The sequence below is a fragment of the Seriola aureovittata genome, chromosome 8, assembly GCF_021018895.1.
Source record: "Seriola aureovittata isolate HTS-2021-v1 ecotype China chromosome 8, ASM2101889v1, whole genome shotgun sequence".
Classification (NCBI taxonomy): Eukaryota; Metazoa; Chordata; class Actinopteri; order Carangiformes; family Carangidae; genus Seriola; species Seriola aureovittata.
This window is the reverse complement of record NC_079371.1, coordinates 21,532,700-21,551,118: the sequence shown is the minus strand read 5'-3', so window position 1 is coordinate 21,551,118 and position 18,419 is coordinate 21,532,700. Positions and strand designations below refer to the sequence as shown.

At 41.3% G+C, this 18,419-nt stretch overlaps 1 protein-coding gene across 3 annotated transcripts in view; it reads right to left on the bottom strand.

Annotated features, from left to right (window-relative positions):
• The window catches only part of tenm1 (teneurin transmembrane protein 1), a 165,843-nt gene that overhangs the window by 48,641 nt on the left and 98,783 nt on the right, over nucleotides 1–18,419 (bottom strand). For all 3 annotated transcript variants that reach the window (XM_056383289.1, XM_056383290.1, XM_056383291.1), the window contains 8 exons: nucleotides 16,761–16,961; nucleotides 14,624–14,809; nucleotides 14,435–14,464; nucleotides 14,114–14,260; nucleotides 9,169–9,403; nucleotides 7,816–7,935; nucleotides 7,467–7,728; nucleotides 4,944–5,229 (listed from right to left, as the gene is read on the bottom strand). In XM_056383289.1, coding sequence (XP_056239264.1) covers nucleotides 4,944–5,229; nucleotides 7,467–7,728; nucleotides 7,816–7,935; nucleotides 9,169–9,403; nucleotides 14,114–14,260; nucleotides 14,435–14,464; nucleotides 14,624–14,809; nucleotides 16,761–16,961 — 1,467 coding nt within the window. The remainder of the gene's footprint in view (nucleotides 1–4,943; nucleotides 5,230–7,466; nucleotides 7,729–7,815; nucleotides 7,936–9,168; nucleotides 9,404–14,113; nucleotides 14,261–14,434; nucleotides 14,465–14,623; nucleotides 14,810–16,760; nucleotides 16,962–18,419) is intronic.

The following is an 18,419-nucleotide window of genomic DNA, read 5'->3' as shown; positions in this document are numbered from 1 at the left end:
GCAATCAAGTATGTTTACACTGTAGCGCTGTCTTGCTAATTCAGTTTAAAGCTGCAGCCATCGATTTTTTCTTTTCTTTTTTTGTTGGCTAACTGAAGGCAGAGGAAAAAGTCACTGACACTGAGCAACATGATGAATTTCAGTCAGATATTCATTTTGCTTACCAAATATCTTGCTGTTTAGCAGCTAAATGATACATTCACAAGCTACATGCTAACTTTGTCCATCTGCTGTTTGGCTCTGGGAGGTAGTGGGTTTATCAGAGCTTTTTTCATTGAGAACAGCTGCCAGTGGTTTTTGGAAATAACTCTGATTGGGGTTTAGGGCTGAAACCCCCCCCCCCTCAAAAATGAGCTGAAAAATGCTAAAACACTGAAATGTAAAGCTGGGATGAAATGCAGAGTTGGGTGATTATTTTCTGTAGCCTTATTGCCTTCAAATTACACTCAGTAGTTTAATCATTTGTTAATATAAAAATATTGATCAGTGCATCTTTATGTAAAGCATTTATTCATGTAATATGCACATTTTTGATGTGGCCAATGCTTTAATTAAAAGTAAATTTTTACAAGGTCTGCACAATTAATGGAAATATAATCAAAATTGCAATACGGCCAAGTTGTGCATTGTTAGCACCACAAGCGTTGTGTTGCTACGCAGATGCCCCGGCCTATAGATCATATTCTCCAGACGTAAGGGAACATACTTGTTTGGTACTAGACTCAACAAAAATCACATCATCGTCTTTAAATTCTTTTCAGTAAACTCAGTGACTCATATCACAATGGCAATATGATTTCTTTTTGCATATCATGCAGCCCTACTTTTCACCAAAGCTGAATTAACCTAAAATAAGTTGTTGCATCTTTCCTTAAGTAACCAAATTATGTTTTAATTAATTTGATTCCAAGTTAAGTGTATGAAATGAAAACAAAAAAAAACACACTTTAATAATTTGTATAATCAAAGCCTAAGAGTTCAATACAGTTAACTTTTCACACTCACATTTTCACAAATGAAGATAATGATGAACTGTACAGTAAGAAGAGCTTGACAAGTCTGACACAAAAGCTGTATAGAAGAATAGTTGCCGCTGTCAGTCACTGTTGGCACTGATCTCTCTAACTTGCTTCGTTGTAAACCAGCAAGCTTCTGAATTGATGGGCACTCAAGGGGAACAGGAGAGCACAGTCAGCATAAAGAACAGCAGGGATGGTGGAATACGTTAAGTAAAGGCGCTCACATTACGCACAAACTCAGGAGATTTCCTTTAACACGGAGAGAAACTCTCAGCAGGCACACGGGGCCAACTTAAAACTCCAACTCAATGGGTACAATCGATAAACTGATTGGGGAGGGGAAATAATGGGTAATTTGGGACACTGGAGATTCTGAAAGAGAAAAAGAAACCTGATAGTGGACAAAAGTTCTCAGTCCAGGAACTATCTCTTAAGTTCATTCAAAAGGCTCATTTATTTCAATTTTATGTGTCTTCAGCTCTGATAGGCTTGTGATCTTGTGTTTTTGAAGGACAGAAACAGAACTGAGGAGCCAATGAGTTTAAATTCATATAGAAGTAATGCTTGGATAGACAGACTTTAATACAAAAAAAGACTTTCCTAAAATAAAAGCACTTTTTAATATGTAACATTCATTTCTGACCCTTAAATTCACATTGCACCCCCCTTGAAAAACCTGTTTCATGACCTGGAAACCAATCCATCCTTATGAAAATGCATCAAAAGTTGCCATAAATAAATTGCCGTCAACAGGGACATTGTCTCGTTTTTATTTTAAATTCTACAATAAAACTGACTTTATTTGAGGAACAAGGCTTTTCCAGGACAAAAGGGGCAAAGCAATCTCAGAGGGAACGTGTCAGTGTTTTGAGAACTGCTTCACAACCTAATATTACTGTAGCTATATTACAAGAAATGACACAAACGTACACACACACGCACCAGCACATACACACTCTCACACAAACAATGCACATGCACACCATAGTACATAAATGCACACTCAATATCTCACAGGTGAAAGCTTTCATTCCCCTCTGCTGAAGCCTCAGGCAATGTGTTCACCCCAGCAAACAGAGCATGATCTCCCTTTCTCTGGCTGTGTGCGAGCACATGGAGCGAGTGAGTGTGTGTGTGTGTGTGTGTGTGTGTGTGTGTGTGTGTGTGTGTGTGTGCGCGCGCAAAAACACCTTGGTGCGCTCGCGTGTGTGTCTGTGCACGTCTGTGTCGTTGTGCCAACCAAGCACCAAGAACTATAGAGAAGGAAGGATCAGGGGAAAACATGGGAAGAGAAGAGAGAACAAGGGAGGGCAGAGGAAAACAGGAGAGAGGTAACAGGGGAGATCAGAGAGAATGGAGGAAATAACAAGCAGGGAAGGGAAGAAAAGAGAGTTCAGGAGAGGACAGAAACACAGGAAACACTATGAGGGTAGAGGAAGACGGCAGACGAGGGAAGGGGGTAAGAAGGGCAGGGAGGGAGGTGGCTTGGCAAAGCAGGGCAAATAAGAAAACAAGATCATTTGAGTTGAGAAAAGGTGAGAGAGCTGGAGCAGATGAAATGCAGCTCTGGCAGATAAGGAGAGGGAGGAGGGGATGGATCAAGGGAAGGCCTAGGGATGCAGAGATGCAATCTGTGTACGAGACCATACACTTGAGTGGACAAAGCTTCTGGTATGCCTGCGATATCTCAGTGCTTATGGAAAGCTCTCGCTCGCAGCTCCACTGTTTGTCTACAACCTTCCACAAAGAAAAAGTGGTGAACACAGATAGTGGAAACATAATCTCTCATATTACCAATAGAAAGTTCAAAGGTTTAAGCCTTTATGGCATCTTTAAAATGGCTGTTTTTTTCCCATAATGAGCCCAAAGTGCAATAACAGTAACAGTTCTATATCCAGTATATCTTTTTTGCACAGGTGGGAGACGACCCTGGTGAGAAAGAGAAACGGGACACATCCGTGAAAACTTTCCATGCACATATTTGCGTTTAGCATGTGCACACACCTGACTCCATAGAGCCAGTTCTGTCAAAACTATCCAGACTTTTGACAGTATCGCTCTGCCACTGCAGACATTATCTTTACTGCCAGGTACTCCATGGTATATTTGTGGAACCATCCATCCTGCTATTCCTCCACCTCAATACAACTCTTCTCCTCTGTCAGTCCTGAAGGTCCTGCAGAGGTCGCACAAAATCTAAACAGTTTGTTGTTCCCTTGTTCACGTCATCCACTTCCCACTGTGTTTGTTACAACTTTTTAATTTCCTGGCCTGTGATATTTTAACGATAGTGAACGCTTTGTTGCAAGCTGGTAAAGCTGCAGTTGTCAAACCAATTATTCAATAAACTAAATCCAGATAAAGCTATAATTATTTTTTTTCATAATCAGGCAATCTCCAATTTTTAATTTCTCAGTAGGAGACTGATTACCTGCTGAATGGTCAATCATTTATGTGACGAATTCCAATCAGGCTTTTGTGCTAAGCAGTCTCTCAAAGACCTAAGAGTTACTGTGGATAACAACAATATTTCTGTCCTAGTTTGTATTTGAGCATTCAACACAGCTGACCAAAACATTTTATTTAAAAGGCTGGAAAGACAGTGCTAACGAGACTGTTGTAAGGAATGTTCAAATATTTTGGGAAGTATCCTTAGTTGTTTATCTCGTGGAGATTCATACCGCTCTCATGTCTGCGCTTTAACTATGCAACTATTGCAAGGAGGCAATTAGCTTAGCTTAGCATAAAGACTGGAAATGGGGACACTGTGTAAAAACAACAAGTTAAGGTTATATGGTGTACGCTGTAACTATTTGTACGACACAGCGGCTAAGAAGTGGCTAGGGTCTCTGCCAAGAACCCTCCAAAGTCAATTACAGCACTTAACTCCCAGTAAAACCATAATTTGTTCACATTGAGGATTTAAAAGATACCAACTCACTGAATAGTGAACTTCAGAGATGTTCACAGACAATTTTTTAAAAACTGCACTAGAGATATCACAACATACTAGTACTGGCGATGGCCGTGACATTAAAAACATTGTTGATATTGTGTTAATAATGCACAAATGAAAAAAAATATATATATATATATGGCAGATGTTAGGCCTTGAGGATCCTTTGTTTATCATACCATCTGGTTGCCTTTTCTATCCATTAAATGTAATTGTTCTTTTTGCACACTTTTGTACAGTTGTGGTTACAGACTCTCTCTCCACCTCCCTGCACTCGTATTCAAGTCTAATTCATTTGCCAAAAAAGAGACATATTATTTTTAGTTTTCTATAGATATCGCGATAATATCTTTAGCGTGAATTATTTTGCCCACAATAACTGTGTTGTGGAAATCTGACATCGTGAAAGCACTATTCTGTACACAGCCAGGCAAGCCGTTTCCCACTGCTTCCAGTCTTTATGCTAATCTAAGCTAATTGCTGTACTTTACACACGGACATGAGTGGTACTAATTGTCTGGTCTAACTCAATAATACTGGCAACTTACCTAAAACTCCCTTTAATCACATAAATCAACTTATTACATTTGCAGGAGGACTAATATAAGAGACGAATTATCATCATTTATGGTCTGATGTTCTTATTATATTTCCACACGTCAGATGGTTTCCACATGGCCCAGACAGCTGCTGCTGTCCTCAACGAATCTGAGACTATTTGAATGTTTCTGTTTTTTAGCAGATGTTCATTTATAATTCATGTGAGTGAGATGAAATCAGTAGTTTGCACACTTTTCATAACCCAGATGTTTTCTGATATTTGCCTTTATTCTACAGAGAGTACAGAGATTACATGAAAAGAGGAGAGACAGAGGACATCACATACAACACATGTCTTTTTTCTTATTTAAGATAGAAAAAGGAACACATTTGTGGATGGGAACCATTGTATTTCATTTCCTACCTACCCGTTGCATGAGTGAGGCCCCAGACTTCCTGGCCATAAACATCAGTCTTGTTCCACACCAGCCTATGGACCAGACCAGGCCCAGCAGGATACCAACGCTGGTACAACCTTCCCTGGACTGACGCACGGACGTGCACCTTGGACAGACCGCCCAGTGGGGAGACAGGGGATGACGGGGAAGGAGGTGTGAGGAGGATCCGCAGCAGGGAGAGGTACCCAGCAGCACGGGTGCTCAAATAGTTCAGCTTCACAAAGTCTCCTGGGATTGAAACTTCTTCTTGCACTGCCTGGGGAGGACATGATGAAGATCAGAGTGAGAAATATAGGAGAGAATAACTTAGTAAAAAAGGTTTTATCTTTGCTTTGCATTTGAATAATGAGCTAACACAATAAGTGTTATTGGCAGGTACAGCTATATCAAATAATGTTAACCAGCAATATGAATATGAATTCATCATCTTGTGCTCTGGGTAATTATAGCAGGCATTTTACAATTTTTTTTCATAGACAAAATGATTAAGCTATTAATGTGGAAAATAAACTGCAAATTAACCGAAAACAATTGTTCATTGCAGCCGTATTGTGATGGATGAAATAAAGTGTGAATGATGAGATCCGTCTGTACCGTGAAGGTTTTCTTGTAATGGAAAAGGTGGAAAAATGATTATGCTTCATATACCTTACAGACTAGCAAATAAAACATAACGTTCATCCTTCATAAACATTTAACAAGCCACCGGAGGAAACATTTGTTCATCCATCACAATATTTCTGTTTGATAACATCATGCCATTTCAGTCAGTGATTACCTCAAATCAAATTATCTGTTAGACGACGATACATTTTTATCAAAAGTCTAAATCCTTTGATTCCTTTTATTAACACAGGTGAACACTGTGGGTGTTGCTAAGCTCACTGTGAACATTAAGTACTGTTCTTTCCATTTATTTGCTTGCTGCCTGTTTGTCCTGAGGTGTTATTTGTCATAAGGATAAAATGTTCCCTCATTTTAATGATCTGTTGGTTCCAATCATCTGATTTTGTAAAATGAGGCTGAACTCAAAAGAACAGATGATGTGTTGTGGGTATGAGTTATATGTACAAATAAAAAGTTATTTCTTTCCTCTGCCACAAAAGGATGGTGTGACCATAGCACATATTGGATATGACATTTTCTGCAGTCTATCATGTGTCCAGGTAACAGGAAAACAACTTTCTGTGCACCAAGAATTTTAGTTGGAGCTGAAATAAAATCTTGGTGGTCACAGTGAAAAAAATACATTTGGAGCCACATTGAAGGGTGAATACGTAATCACCAGTCTGACCTCCACACCTGACCTTCAGACACCTAATTTGCTTTTGTGGTGGGGAAGTATATGGATGGAGCACAAATTTGCATTTTGATCATTTTTTTTAGCTCAATTCATATTTGCATCATGCAAATATGAACTGAGCTATATTTGCAAAATCCCATGAGACCAGGTTGGTTTGTTGCTGAGCTGTTACAAATTGAGTCTGAGCATCACTCTCACTGACTGACATCTGTACACATTAGAGTGTGTTGTTACATGCAGGTTTTTACCCATGCTTGTGCTTTTATTTGTCCAACACAACACTTATCACCAAACAACTGTAAGTCTAATGACATTTCCATCTAAGGCTGCAACTAAAGATTATTTTGATGATTTTTTTTTGCTGGAATATGCTTCAAAATGTATCAGTGTGAAGAGGTGCTGTCAAAGGCTTCTGTGACACAGACCCATTGAACAGCCTGACAGCAGTGCAGAAATATTCCTTATATTTTTGGGTGAGCCTCACCCTTATAACCAATCAGAGACGGCCAAAGTCATGGGTGGGAGCTCACAGCTGCCAATCAATACATGAACATGTTTCTGGTCTACTGCTCCTGTCGCACCAAGGCCTTAAGCTAGTGTTAGCTACTGGAAGACATCGCTATGGCTGACCCATAGTCTAGCAGGCTTCAGATTCCAGCGTTAGCAGAGATGGACTATGGCGAGGATGTAGGTGAAGGGCTAGGCGGAGCGTAAGAGAGCAGGAAGAGGGAGGGAGTTGTGGAGAGTGGTGGTCTCATGCTAGCTCATGATTTCCAGAACTTTTATATTTAGGTCTATAAAATGTCCAAGGTGAAGTTCAGTCTTGTCCAAAACCCAAAGACCTTCTGTTTACAATGATATTAAGCAGAGAAAAGCAACCTGCAAACAACAATTAAACAATTAAATGATTATCAAAATAATTAGCTGCAGTAGTTTCAGTCTAATCCATTTGTCGACTTATTGATTCAGCTCTATTCCTGCCAGCCTCAGCTGTACATTGTCTTTAGTATTAACTAGAAAAGGTTAGCATGTTAACACGCTGAACTAAGGTGGCAAAAACAGTAAACATTATAAACATTGCTGCTAAACATTAGCATGTTAGCACTGTCATTATGAATCGGTTCGCGTATTAGCTTTAAGCACAAAGCACCAGCGTCACACAGCTGCTAGCAAAGCAAAGTGGACAGTACCTGAAGCTCAGGTACAGCTGGTCCCTTCTCTGCACATGCTCCCGTGTATCTGGGAAGAGGGTAGGGCAGGACCAGCGGGTAGGGACTCAAAACACTCCTGATGTCACATTTAGGAGTTTGAGCTTCCTCCCTGGACATGGTAACCTGATCCAGAACCAGGAAGTTGTTGTTTGGCGTCCAGATGGTGCGTGTTTGTGGGAGGAAGGGCGGGCGCTGGAACATCAAGGTCATAGACATTGCGCCCAAGGTCACCAAGTCAAAACTAGAGATAAATGAGAGTAAAACAGAATAAGACTGGAGGAAGACAAAAAGAAACAGACAAATGTGTATCTTGTATTTGTGCCTGTACCTTCCATCCTGCCTGCTGATAGTGTAACCATACTCTGGATGCTGTGGGAAGGTGATGTTGACTCCAACCAGAGGAGAGCTGTCCTGCAACACGACACTACCTCGAATTACCGCTACCCGACTGGAAAAACAAAGACGGGAAGCAGGGAGAGACAAAGAGGGGGAGAGATGACAGGTTTACAATGATGGAGAACATAATCATTGTTTGAAGAGAAAGGCATATTGTGATGCACTAGCCAAACAACCTTGTGCGTGAAGAGAAAGCAACTGCATTTATTCTGCTCAGTACAATTCCCTTCTGTAGCACAGAGAAATCTGCCAGAGATTGCCAGGATACAAGGACCATAAATATAGCTTCACCCACAGTAAAACCTTTCAACACCCTGTCATATTAAAAGCAAAACTTCCACATCATGTTTATATTACAGTGACAGTGGTACCTGCAGCAAAAGGGCTGTGTTGTTCTTTACATAGCCCATAAACTATCAGTCATATCTGCGCTGTTTTAAAGTATTCATCTTGATTTTGCAGGTAAAGTGTGAAATACACTGCTCAAACCTGGAATAATCGCTGAACTGTTCAAATGAAGACAGATTTAGACCCACATGTGTCACACACACACACACACACACACACACACACACACACAGGTTCACTGATGGAGCCTATCTGTTACTCCAGAAGAGGGATAAATGAAGGATAGTGAGGTTTCTCCGGGTGGCTGTGTTGCCCCGTTTGTTACTCCTGCCCTGAAAGCTGCCATCGATTTCCCCTAGGAAAAAAACGTTCACATAATTAATTTATTTGTTTATTCCACAAGTGAACCAGGGAAAAAATGCCCCTTCTCATTTTTTTCAGAGGCATCACTTCTTGTTTTCCAAACTGAACTTTCTGGGTCATCATCACGCCGGCAAGATGTATTTCCTCTGTTGGATGGCAGTGAGAGGCCACTGAAAAATTTATGGTGACACCTTTACGACTGGTGTAACTGAATGACACATTAAGCATAAATATGTAACAAAGAAATACTCTGCAGTTGCAGCCTGACACTGATAGCGGACGACACTGCACTGCCATGTGACTGCTAATCTCCAGGGGAACACAGATTACTAAAATGTGTGCAAAGGCATGTAAACGCACGAAGAGCCTCATTCACATGCAAACACACACTCTCATTAAACAAATAACAGGCAATTGGCGATTAAATGCATTAATACAGACACATTTACTTCATTACTGACTACTTATGTCTTTGAATATACAGTGCAGCAGGACAACTCAAGGACACAGACACACAAAGCAAATACATGAGGCTATTCAGACTCAGGCGAGCAAAGAGTAAACAAGCACATACCTGGTATCAAAGGGCACATCTCCAGGGAGAGTGTGTGTGGCTGCCTTGCCAAGGAGGAAGCGTATGCGGCGGTAGAAGCTGTGTGTGTGTGTGCTGGTGGGTGAGGGCGGCGTGGTGGGGGTCAGCGGGCTCTGCTGCAACAGGGCCAAGGGGTCGGCCGAGCCGTGGCACAAGGGGTCAGAGCCACAGCTCAGCTGCTCGCAGCAGTCGGGGTCCACGCAGTCCATCAGGCCATCTGAAATGGACAGGGAGTTTAAAAATGAAATAAAATGAGACAGTTAAAATAAAATTAAACACACATTCACATGCAATATTATGTGAGGAAATGTTTAGCGGGTACTTGAGTTTACACAGTTAATATAGGCAAGACATTAGCGTCTTTATTATGCATAGTTAATGAAGGATGGAGATTTAAGTGACAAAGGTGCTGAGAACACGTTTCTTTTCTTAAAGGTCAAGGTGCTGTATATATGTGCAGCAGAAAGACAAGAAGAAGGAACCATAAAACCTCAGAACTGCACCGCTGGCAGGTGAGAAACTCCGCTACAGTGATCTGATCTACAACGATGAATCGCACATGTATCATCATTATCACGAGTATCAATCAAATGAGATTCATCAGGGGCCATCAGTGCACGATTGTAGCATCTGTTGCTATAAATCAGACCCGAATCACCATTCATTATTTGAATGTGGTCTATAAAAGTCCGGCGTAAACAATGGGCCGCGGACACCAGCCAATGCGGCAGGTAATAGGAGCCAGGCTAGCATTTGTGTTTCCCATTTCAAGCCTGTTCCTGAAAAGGCAGGAAACACTGCTGACATTTAAATGCATCTGACCACAGAGCAGAGAGCTAAAGGCCAACAATATTCTATTATAACCTCCTTCTACCGAGGTAGAATAGTACAATGGTTGATTTCCATAAGATTCACTACTTCAGCTTGAAAGCACACTGTTACTTGTTATTAAAAGAACACACAGGTCTGTAGCGTATTACGCAGGCATGGCTATTAAAGATTAGGCACAGAGAAGCACAGTGAAATGTAGGTTTTAAGTATAGATGTGCATGTGATTTCTCTGCTTTGTGTGTGGAATAAATACTGTTTTTTCACGAGGAAGAACAATACGTGCACTCCTCTCTCCCATCCAGGCAGAATAATTGAAACTCTCTCTTTAAAGTTCCTCTTTACTCTCTGATTACTTGTGATAGCATCTTTCCATCTCTGTCTATCTTCAGAGACAAAAAGATTACTCTGAGAGAGGGCTATGAGAGCCTACAGTATATCTGCCAATTAAGAGAGATGGCTGAATTGTGTGGTAGAAAATTATGGTATTTGAAAAGCTGTGCACAGAGGTGGAAGGATAGAAAGATAAGAGAAGTGTAAACGGTCTCCATACGGCTTTGTCAGTGAGTCTTACCGTAGCATTATCATACCTAAACTGCACAGTTTTGTACCTATAGTACAGACACGTGAGGAGATTCATCAATATTCATACGGCATCATAATACCATTTACTGTAATGCCATACAGCGTGCATATACTGAATTCTCTTTTGCATATAATGCCATATATATCATGCCTGCTCTTAATCCACCCACTCATCACCTCAACCTCTAGTGCTTCTCCTCAACCTACTCATACACAGAGAAAGAAAACATGATCAAATCAAATCAACACATATGTATCAATGGGCTTGTCCAGCATTTTAGTATAACACTTGCCTGGTGTTATACATAATGCTGGGTGACTCATAAAAGACAGGAAAAATGTTCATAATCAAGGCAGCAGAGCTATATATTATGGGAAGTGTGTACCCACACTGGGGCTAAAAGGCACACTTCCCGTAATAAAATTCAAAAGCACCTTTCTGTGAGACCTCCCAGGCCTGCCAATGGAATATTTTGACATTTTGGAAAATATGACTCTTTGCTTTCTTGCCGAGAGTTAGATGACAAGAGTGATACCCCTCTCATATCTGTCCATTCAGAACAAGCCTGCAGCCAGCAGCCGGTTAGCTTAGCTTAGCAAAAGGACACAGAAAGTCTGGCTCTGTTAAAAGGTAAGAAAATCTGCCTGCCAGCAACCTCGAAAGTTCACCAATAACGTAGATGTTACGTAGTATGTTGTTTATTTGAAAACAACATTTTGTTGTTTTACGTTTTAATAGTAGTGATAAAAAGTAATAAAAGTAATCATCATAAACGCTCACTCTTTGAAAACATTTGGGTCCTTTTATACTGTATATGGAGGATACAGATTTGGTGTGATGAGGTGTAAATATAAGTGGTCCTTGGTAGTTGTGTGAAATACTTTACTTACTATAATTCCTTTTTAATATTCAAATGCTGTGTTTTCTATGAACTACTGCATGTTTGTAGGTTTGACATTATTGTTGTTGTTTACATTTTGTCACTATCTATATAATGTTGGGACTATGATCTACTTGGTTTTGATATATTCATTCATACTGGATGCGAACACCTTTGCTTCTTTATTGTTGGATGTGGAAAATATCGAATCACTGAAAATATCGATATCTTTATTGATATTTTCAAATTGATGGAAAAAAAAAGAAAGACATTATCCAACTGTTTTCACAGACTGAGTAGTTCACCCAGTGACCGGTAAACTTATCTTTATGTGTGAAATCAGGAGGCAAAATGAGAGTTTGTTTAAGGTGTGACTGAATGAAATCATATATACGATGTGTAAAAATTATTAAATGCACAGTGTGACAATCCTTTTACTGTTGTCATGATTATTATTGTTATTTATTCCTGAAAGACCATAGATGAAACACACATTAGTAACAAAAAATATTCAGAACAATGACACAGAGCATAATCCATTAATATAATACAGACACATAACCATTAGTGCCTACACTGTTGGCAGGCCACAGTCCTGCTGTGACTCGTTCCCTTTATTCAGCCCATAGTTTTATAGTCCACAAGACATTTTTTATTGCATGGCTGCGAGGTTATAATCCAGAGTAGGGGCCTGTAATTCACTTTTTGAGCAGCCATCTACACTGTTTTTCTGAAGTGTTGGCTCAGTCAGTCATGTATCTTTGGTAAACAATGTGCAGGAAAAAAATAAGGTTACATTGCAGCAACAGCACCTCGCACCACAGCCTGAAAAAGCGATGACAAAACAACTTTATATGTGTTTGAGGTTTCCTGCTGCTGTGTGTGCTGACTGAAACGCCGCTGTTCATGTACACCTTGTCGTGTGTGTGTTAATGTACTGAGCTTTAGACACTTGAAGTGTTCTGGAGGCCAAGGCAGCTGTAGTATTACATGTTGAAGAATGAAATGCCTCAACACATACTGATAAGAAAATTCAAATATGATTTGACTAACAAGTTAAGTGTGCAGGACAAAGTTGCACCAGTTTGTTCATCGACAAAGTTGGCAATCATGATATCAATGACACCAATTAAGCTCATTTGTGCACCGTTTTTGAAAAATTAAACATTACATTTTAATCATAGGCCTCAGCACCCCATTAACGTCCAAAGTGGCCAATCATTCGTTTGCACATCGTTTGTATACGATTGTGCAAACAAACCCAACTTTTTTGCTCCATTAATTCAAGGCATTTGGCCGTTAATGGGGTGCTGATATAGGTCTATCCTTAAAAGTTTAACATTTAATTGCTCAAAAGTGGTTTGTGCAAAAATCTTCATTTAGTGTGCACAAATAAACTGAAATAGTTTTATTCATATCCTGATTGGGGTGCCGACCTGTGCACAAGTGCAATGTTTTTGCACAAGGTTTACGTCAGTAATTGAGTACACGATCATACATTCTGCCCAACCTGAGTAATTAATGTGAAATGAGCAGGTATTATGGCAGTGGATGGAATATGCTACACAACAGTGTGAATAGTAAGTAAAAGATTTTCTTTTAGCGAAGTTACGTAGGTTTACCTTGTCGCTGCTTGCCGCATCTGCCGAGTCATTTTGACCAGCTGCTGCACACGCATTCACAAACAGCCTATGCTGAACCACTAAACAGTGCCTTCACTGTGTGTATTTGTTTTTGGGTGTTGTTCCATATGAGCCTTAGTCAGCTGTGCACAGTGTAGAAAGCGCAAATTGCAGTGGTTACATTTGGCTGTTAATATTAATGGACAGAGTGAAATTTCAGCAGCTGCATTTAGGGACAAAGAGGAAAAAAAAAAAAAAAAAAAACCATACAAAGAAGCTTTTCCTACAAACAAAAGCGACACTACCTTGTTTGCCATGATGGATTACAGCAGCGGCTTAACAGGCATGTCCATAATGAATATTTGATGGGAGTTTGTGAATGGGCACAATTGAAAACAATGTAATACTGCACTATGTTTTTAAAACTTGTTGTTATGTGTTGGAGAAGAGCTGCAGATGATATGATGAGGAAATGATTGTAATAAGCAGCACCCCCGTTACTGTGGAAATGTTGCTTTCTTGTCTCTACACATGAGGATAGAAAAACACAGCTATGAGGCTGAGCAACACACGCACACCTCTCACCTGTCACCACATACCTCAAAACCAAAGAAGCAGAAATCTATTCTGCATGGTTTGCTGTATTTAAACTTTTGAAAATTTCACTGAGTGCCTTTTATCCTAGCAGGTGGTATGCATATTAGACATTTAGCTGTGATAAGAGGAAAAACCGACATAGACACTTGCACATATGCACACGCGCACACACTCAAACACACACACAAATACATATTCAGTATAATAATGACCAGCAGGACTCTACAGGAGCCTCAGCAGGACTGGGACAACACAGAGGGATGAAGGGGGGGAACAATGAGGCAGATTTTTCGGCGGGAGAAACAGGAGGAGAAGTAATGGAATGGAATGGACAATCTGCTCAAAAAGACAGAAGTGAAGGAGGTAAGAAAGATAAAAAGAGATAGAAAATGATAGATGATGTTAGAATGTCACCTCCGTCGTTGTCTGTTCCATCACTGCAGTCAGTTTCCATGACAACGCTGCATCCAGGCCCACTCCATCCAGCCTGGCAGACGCAACGCCAGCCGCTCTGCTCCAGGGTACAGCGCCCATGCCCGCTGCACAACCCTGGGCAGCCATCTGAAAAATGCACACGTGTGCGCACACACACACACACACACACACACACACACACACACACACACACACACACACACACACACACACACACACACACACACACACTTTTGGTATTTGTGACAATGTTGGAAGTGCACAATATGAAATTTAAATCCTAAAATAAAGATAAATTACCTTTCACAACGACGTCCAAATCATGAGTAACTGTGGAGAAAAAAAAGAAGTGGTCAAGAAAATGAAATTGTAGAAGGAAATTAATCCAACAACAGTCACAACTTTTTTTTATCCTATTAATCATACTAATCAAAATATCACAGGGAATAATTCAACACTCCCACATGCTCAACACAACACACAGCTCACCAATGTTACAGTGCTCTCCCTCCCAGCCAGGCTGGCAGATGCAGGTCCCGTCGTGGCACTGGCCGTGTTCTTCGCAGCGAGGGTGGCATGCTCTCTGGTCACACGCAGCGCCGGTCCAGCCCTCCTCGCACTGGCACTGGCCCTCTGAGCAAACACCATGGCTGCCACATGGCACCGGGCACAGCTCTGCCAAACAGGTGGGTGGGGATATACGTGAGAAAAAAGCGTGTAAGTGTGAGAGGAAGAGAGAATGAGAGGGAGGGGAACAGATGGAGGAATTGAGCGTTGGAAGAATGGAAAAGGTAAAAAAAGGCACAGGGGACACGGAGAGAGGAGGAAAAAAAGTTTAAAAATTCAGAATTGGGGGTGAGCCATCGGATATAGGTGAGAGAGAAAAAAAAAAAAACAAGCGATAGAAGAGGATAACCTCAGAGGCTAAAAAAGTCTACTTTCTCACAATACACAATCTTCCCACCTCTAATAGCTGAGCTCCCTTAAGGAGGAGAAGAGTGAATAGACTCATAATAACAGCCAAATGATTCGTATTTGCACCGCATATTTAAACTACTGGGACTCCAGTTCAGCTCTATTATTCTTTTCTGACATTTTGATCAGATTTGCTGGGTATGTTAATACCCTTTCTTTTTCTTCATCTCTCCATCTTTGTCTCTGTCAGCTTTCTCTTTTCTCTATATCTTTCCCTCCCTCTCTCTCGCCTTCTCTTGCAACATCCCTTTAAAATTCTTTGCTCCTCTTTTTGTCTATTTCCTTTTCTGTGCACTCCTCGCCATCCAACTCTCTCTCTCTCTCTCCCTCTCCGCAGAAGCAAAGCCTCATCCATCAGTAAAGAGAGCAAAGTGCTGGAGGCACATAAAGACTACTTATCCAGCTGCAGTAAAAAGTTATTTCAATTTAAATATACATAGCATGGAGAGGAAGGAAAAAGTGGATTAAAGTTGGAGAGTTTTTCAGCTCTCTATTAGAATTACATTAGCTTAGCTATGCTTCAACAAGACCAGGATGTAGAATTGCTGGGTCCTTTTGATTAAAAGCCCGGCAGGTAGAGAGAGGCCGCTCATATCTCAGATATTCAGCCACGGTCTATCATTATCATGGGCTATATCACTGTAATAAGGCATGCATACACCTGAGAGTTGGAGCTAATGCCAGCTGCCTTCAAATCATTTGTGTGCACGGTAAAGCGGATCCTTCCCAAAACCGGCATTGAGTTCAGGTGGTGGAGACAGTGGAAAGTCGGTCTTATAATGGCTATTTTCCTCGCTGTCAGCTTATACTGCAAGGACAAGGACACTTTTCTCACTGTGCACCGCAGAGTGCTGCACGTTATATTTGAGACACTGCGGTACACACGCTTTACTGGTCTACTACAATGGCTGGCTCACTGTGTTTTCTTTATCATCAGTGTAGAGTGTACTGGGTGCGAACAAAAAGTTAAGGTAGAATCTTTTAGAACTATATTCAAAGAACAGCACACTAACTAATATCTAGAGTACAGGTAAATGGGTACTCTGAATAAACATCAGCAAGCTTTTAAATGCCAAGCTGAATGTTCCTCAGAGTAACAGTCTCTGAAAGGCCTCGGAGCAAAGTGAGAAGAGAAGTCTTTTTTTTTTCTCGCCTGGCTTTTTTTCTCCGTGTAGCTGAAGGGAATATTTGTGTGCATGAGTATGTGTGTCACAGTGTAAATGCACAGTAAAGTGAGTGCTACTGCAAGGGGGGAGGAGGGTGGGTAAAGGGGGAGGGGTTAGGAGGGGGGGGGGGGGGGGGGGGGGGGGGCTCCAGAGTGCTGCCGTCACAGAGTCATGAGGGGAAATCTCATTTACGACCAGCATGAAGGGACTGCAAAAACACATGCATGTGCGCTCTCTCTCTCTCTCTCACACACACACACACACACACACACACACACACACACACACACACACACACACACACACACACACACACATTCCACAGAGTGGCTCAAATCCATATTCCTCTCTCATGTCTATCAAATCCCCAGAAAATAGAATCTGGCAAGACCATGCGTGCTACAAGAACACTGGCAAACTAGTGATGTGCAGTTGCAATTTTCAGTGTTTTTTTCTGTGTGTGAACAATAATCCTCAGGTCTTACCAGTGTAGCAGTCTGGTCCCGTCCAGTTGGGTTGGCAGGCACAGGTGTCTGACTCAGGGAGATAGGTGCCATGTCCTGAACACTGCTCCTGACAGGCTGGCAGCTGGTCATCACAGCTCACTCCTGCCCAGCCTGCTGAGCACACGCACTCGCCGCGTACACACACGCCGTGCCCGCCGCACTGAGGGTCTACACAGTCCACTGCGGAAAGAAGGAGGACGAGAGGGAAAAGCAAGAATGAGTCAGAGGTGAGCGGGGGGAGTGAAAGGGTGGGGGGGTGGGGTGGGGGTGCCTGTCTCATTATAATCATCAGTTCACCGAGTATGAAAGCAGTGTTCTTTGCATCCCATCCAGGAGTTAACCACCCTCGCTACAATCCCTGTATCTGTTCCACAACATTACACTTCATAGGACACTTAGAACTGAGGCTTTGATAAGGGGTGAAATGGGTTGGTTTGTGTGTGGGTGTGTGTGTGTGTGTGTGTGTGTGTGTGTGTGTGTCTCTCAGGGTGGTCCGCGCTACACTGTGTTAGTGTGTGTAATTACAGCTCTGAGCAGCGAGCCAAAGCTCAGCATAGTTCGGCTCAGCTCAGGTCAGCTCCGCCGCTCAAGGTCAAACACCTGATTCAGTCTCTAAAGGCCCAGATACTGGAGGCAACAGCAGGGCGGTCTTCAGGACGTTGTGCCATCAGGTTATGTTCAAGTGTAACATCATAATTGTTTTAAATATGGCTTTGTTTGTTTTCTGCTAATTTATTGGGTGATTTTACAGTGAGCAGCTGCAAGCAGATGAGAAAGAATGATGATGAAAGAAATAAAACAAATCATTTATACTGCTGAACCCTAGGCCACTTGACTTTGTTTTCACATACTGTACTTTAACATTTATGTCTCGGCTAACGGTAAATACCATATACATTTGCTATTTGTTTTTTTACAATTGTTCAGGTTTTTGGGCTGTATCTCCTCAGTTTGCGTGTTTTAATAGAACCATGTTGATAAGACAGTCTGTGCTTTAGTACTGATGCAAAATCTACTGATGTTGTAAAATTAATGAATAAATTTTAAAAAAAGCAATTTTAATAGAATGTGTCATTCCTTTTATTTTGTTTTTTCTTGTATCTGTCTGGGTTGAACGTTTCTTGAGTTCTTGAAACCATGCTTCCCACAATGCTTTGGGTGATGTAACAGAAAGGAAAATGTTGCATTTGAGTCCATGCACCATGCACCATGAAAAGTCATGCTGTATTGGCTACGAGCAGTTCCTGTCAGTTCTGTAACCAGGGGTGTAAACAACAGTCTGTTGCTTTTGATACTGCACACAAAGTCTAAATTTGATGTGAAATGATTTTGAGGTAAGATCTGAGTGTGTTTCTTTTTGACATTGCAAGGTGGATTTATGGACATTTATCCTTGATGGGCACTGAAAAGAGAAAGTTATGCAGATTGTAGCAGTACATATGATTTTTATGGATTTCAGTTTGACATGGGCGCTGTCAAACTATGATACTGAGAAGAGGGAGAGCAAGTTATGGATATGTATTTTATTTGAAGCCAATTGATGCAATTGCATTGAATTTTAACTTGCAATTTTAACTGATGGAGTCTGGAGAATCGGGTGGTAACCTCTGTCAAATTACACATAGTCATTAGATCCAG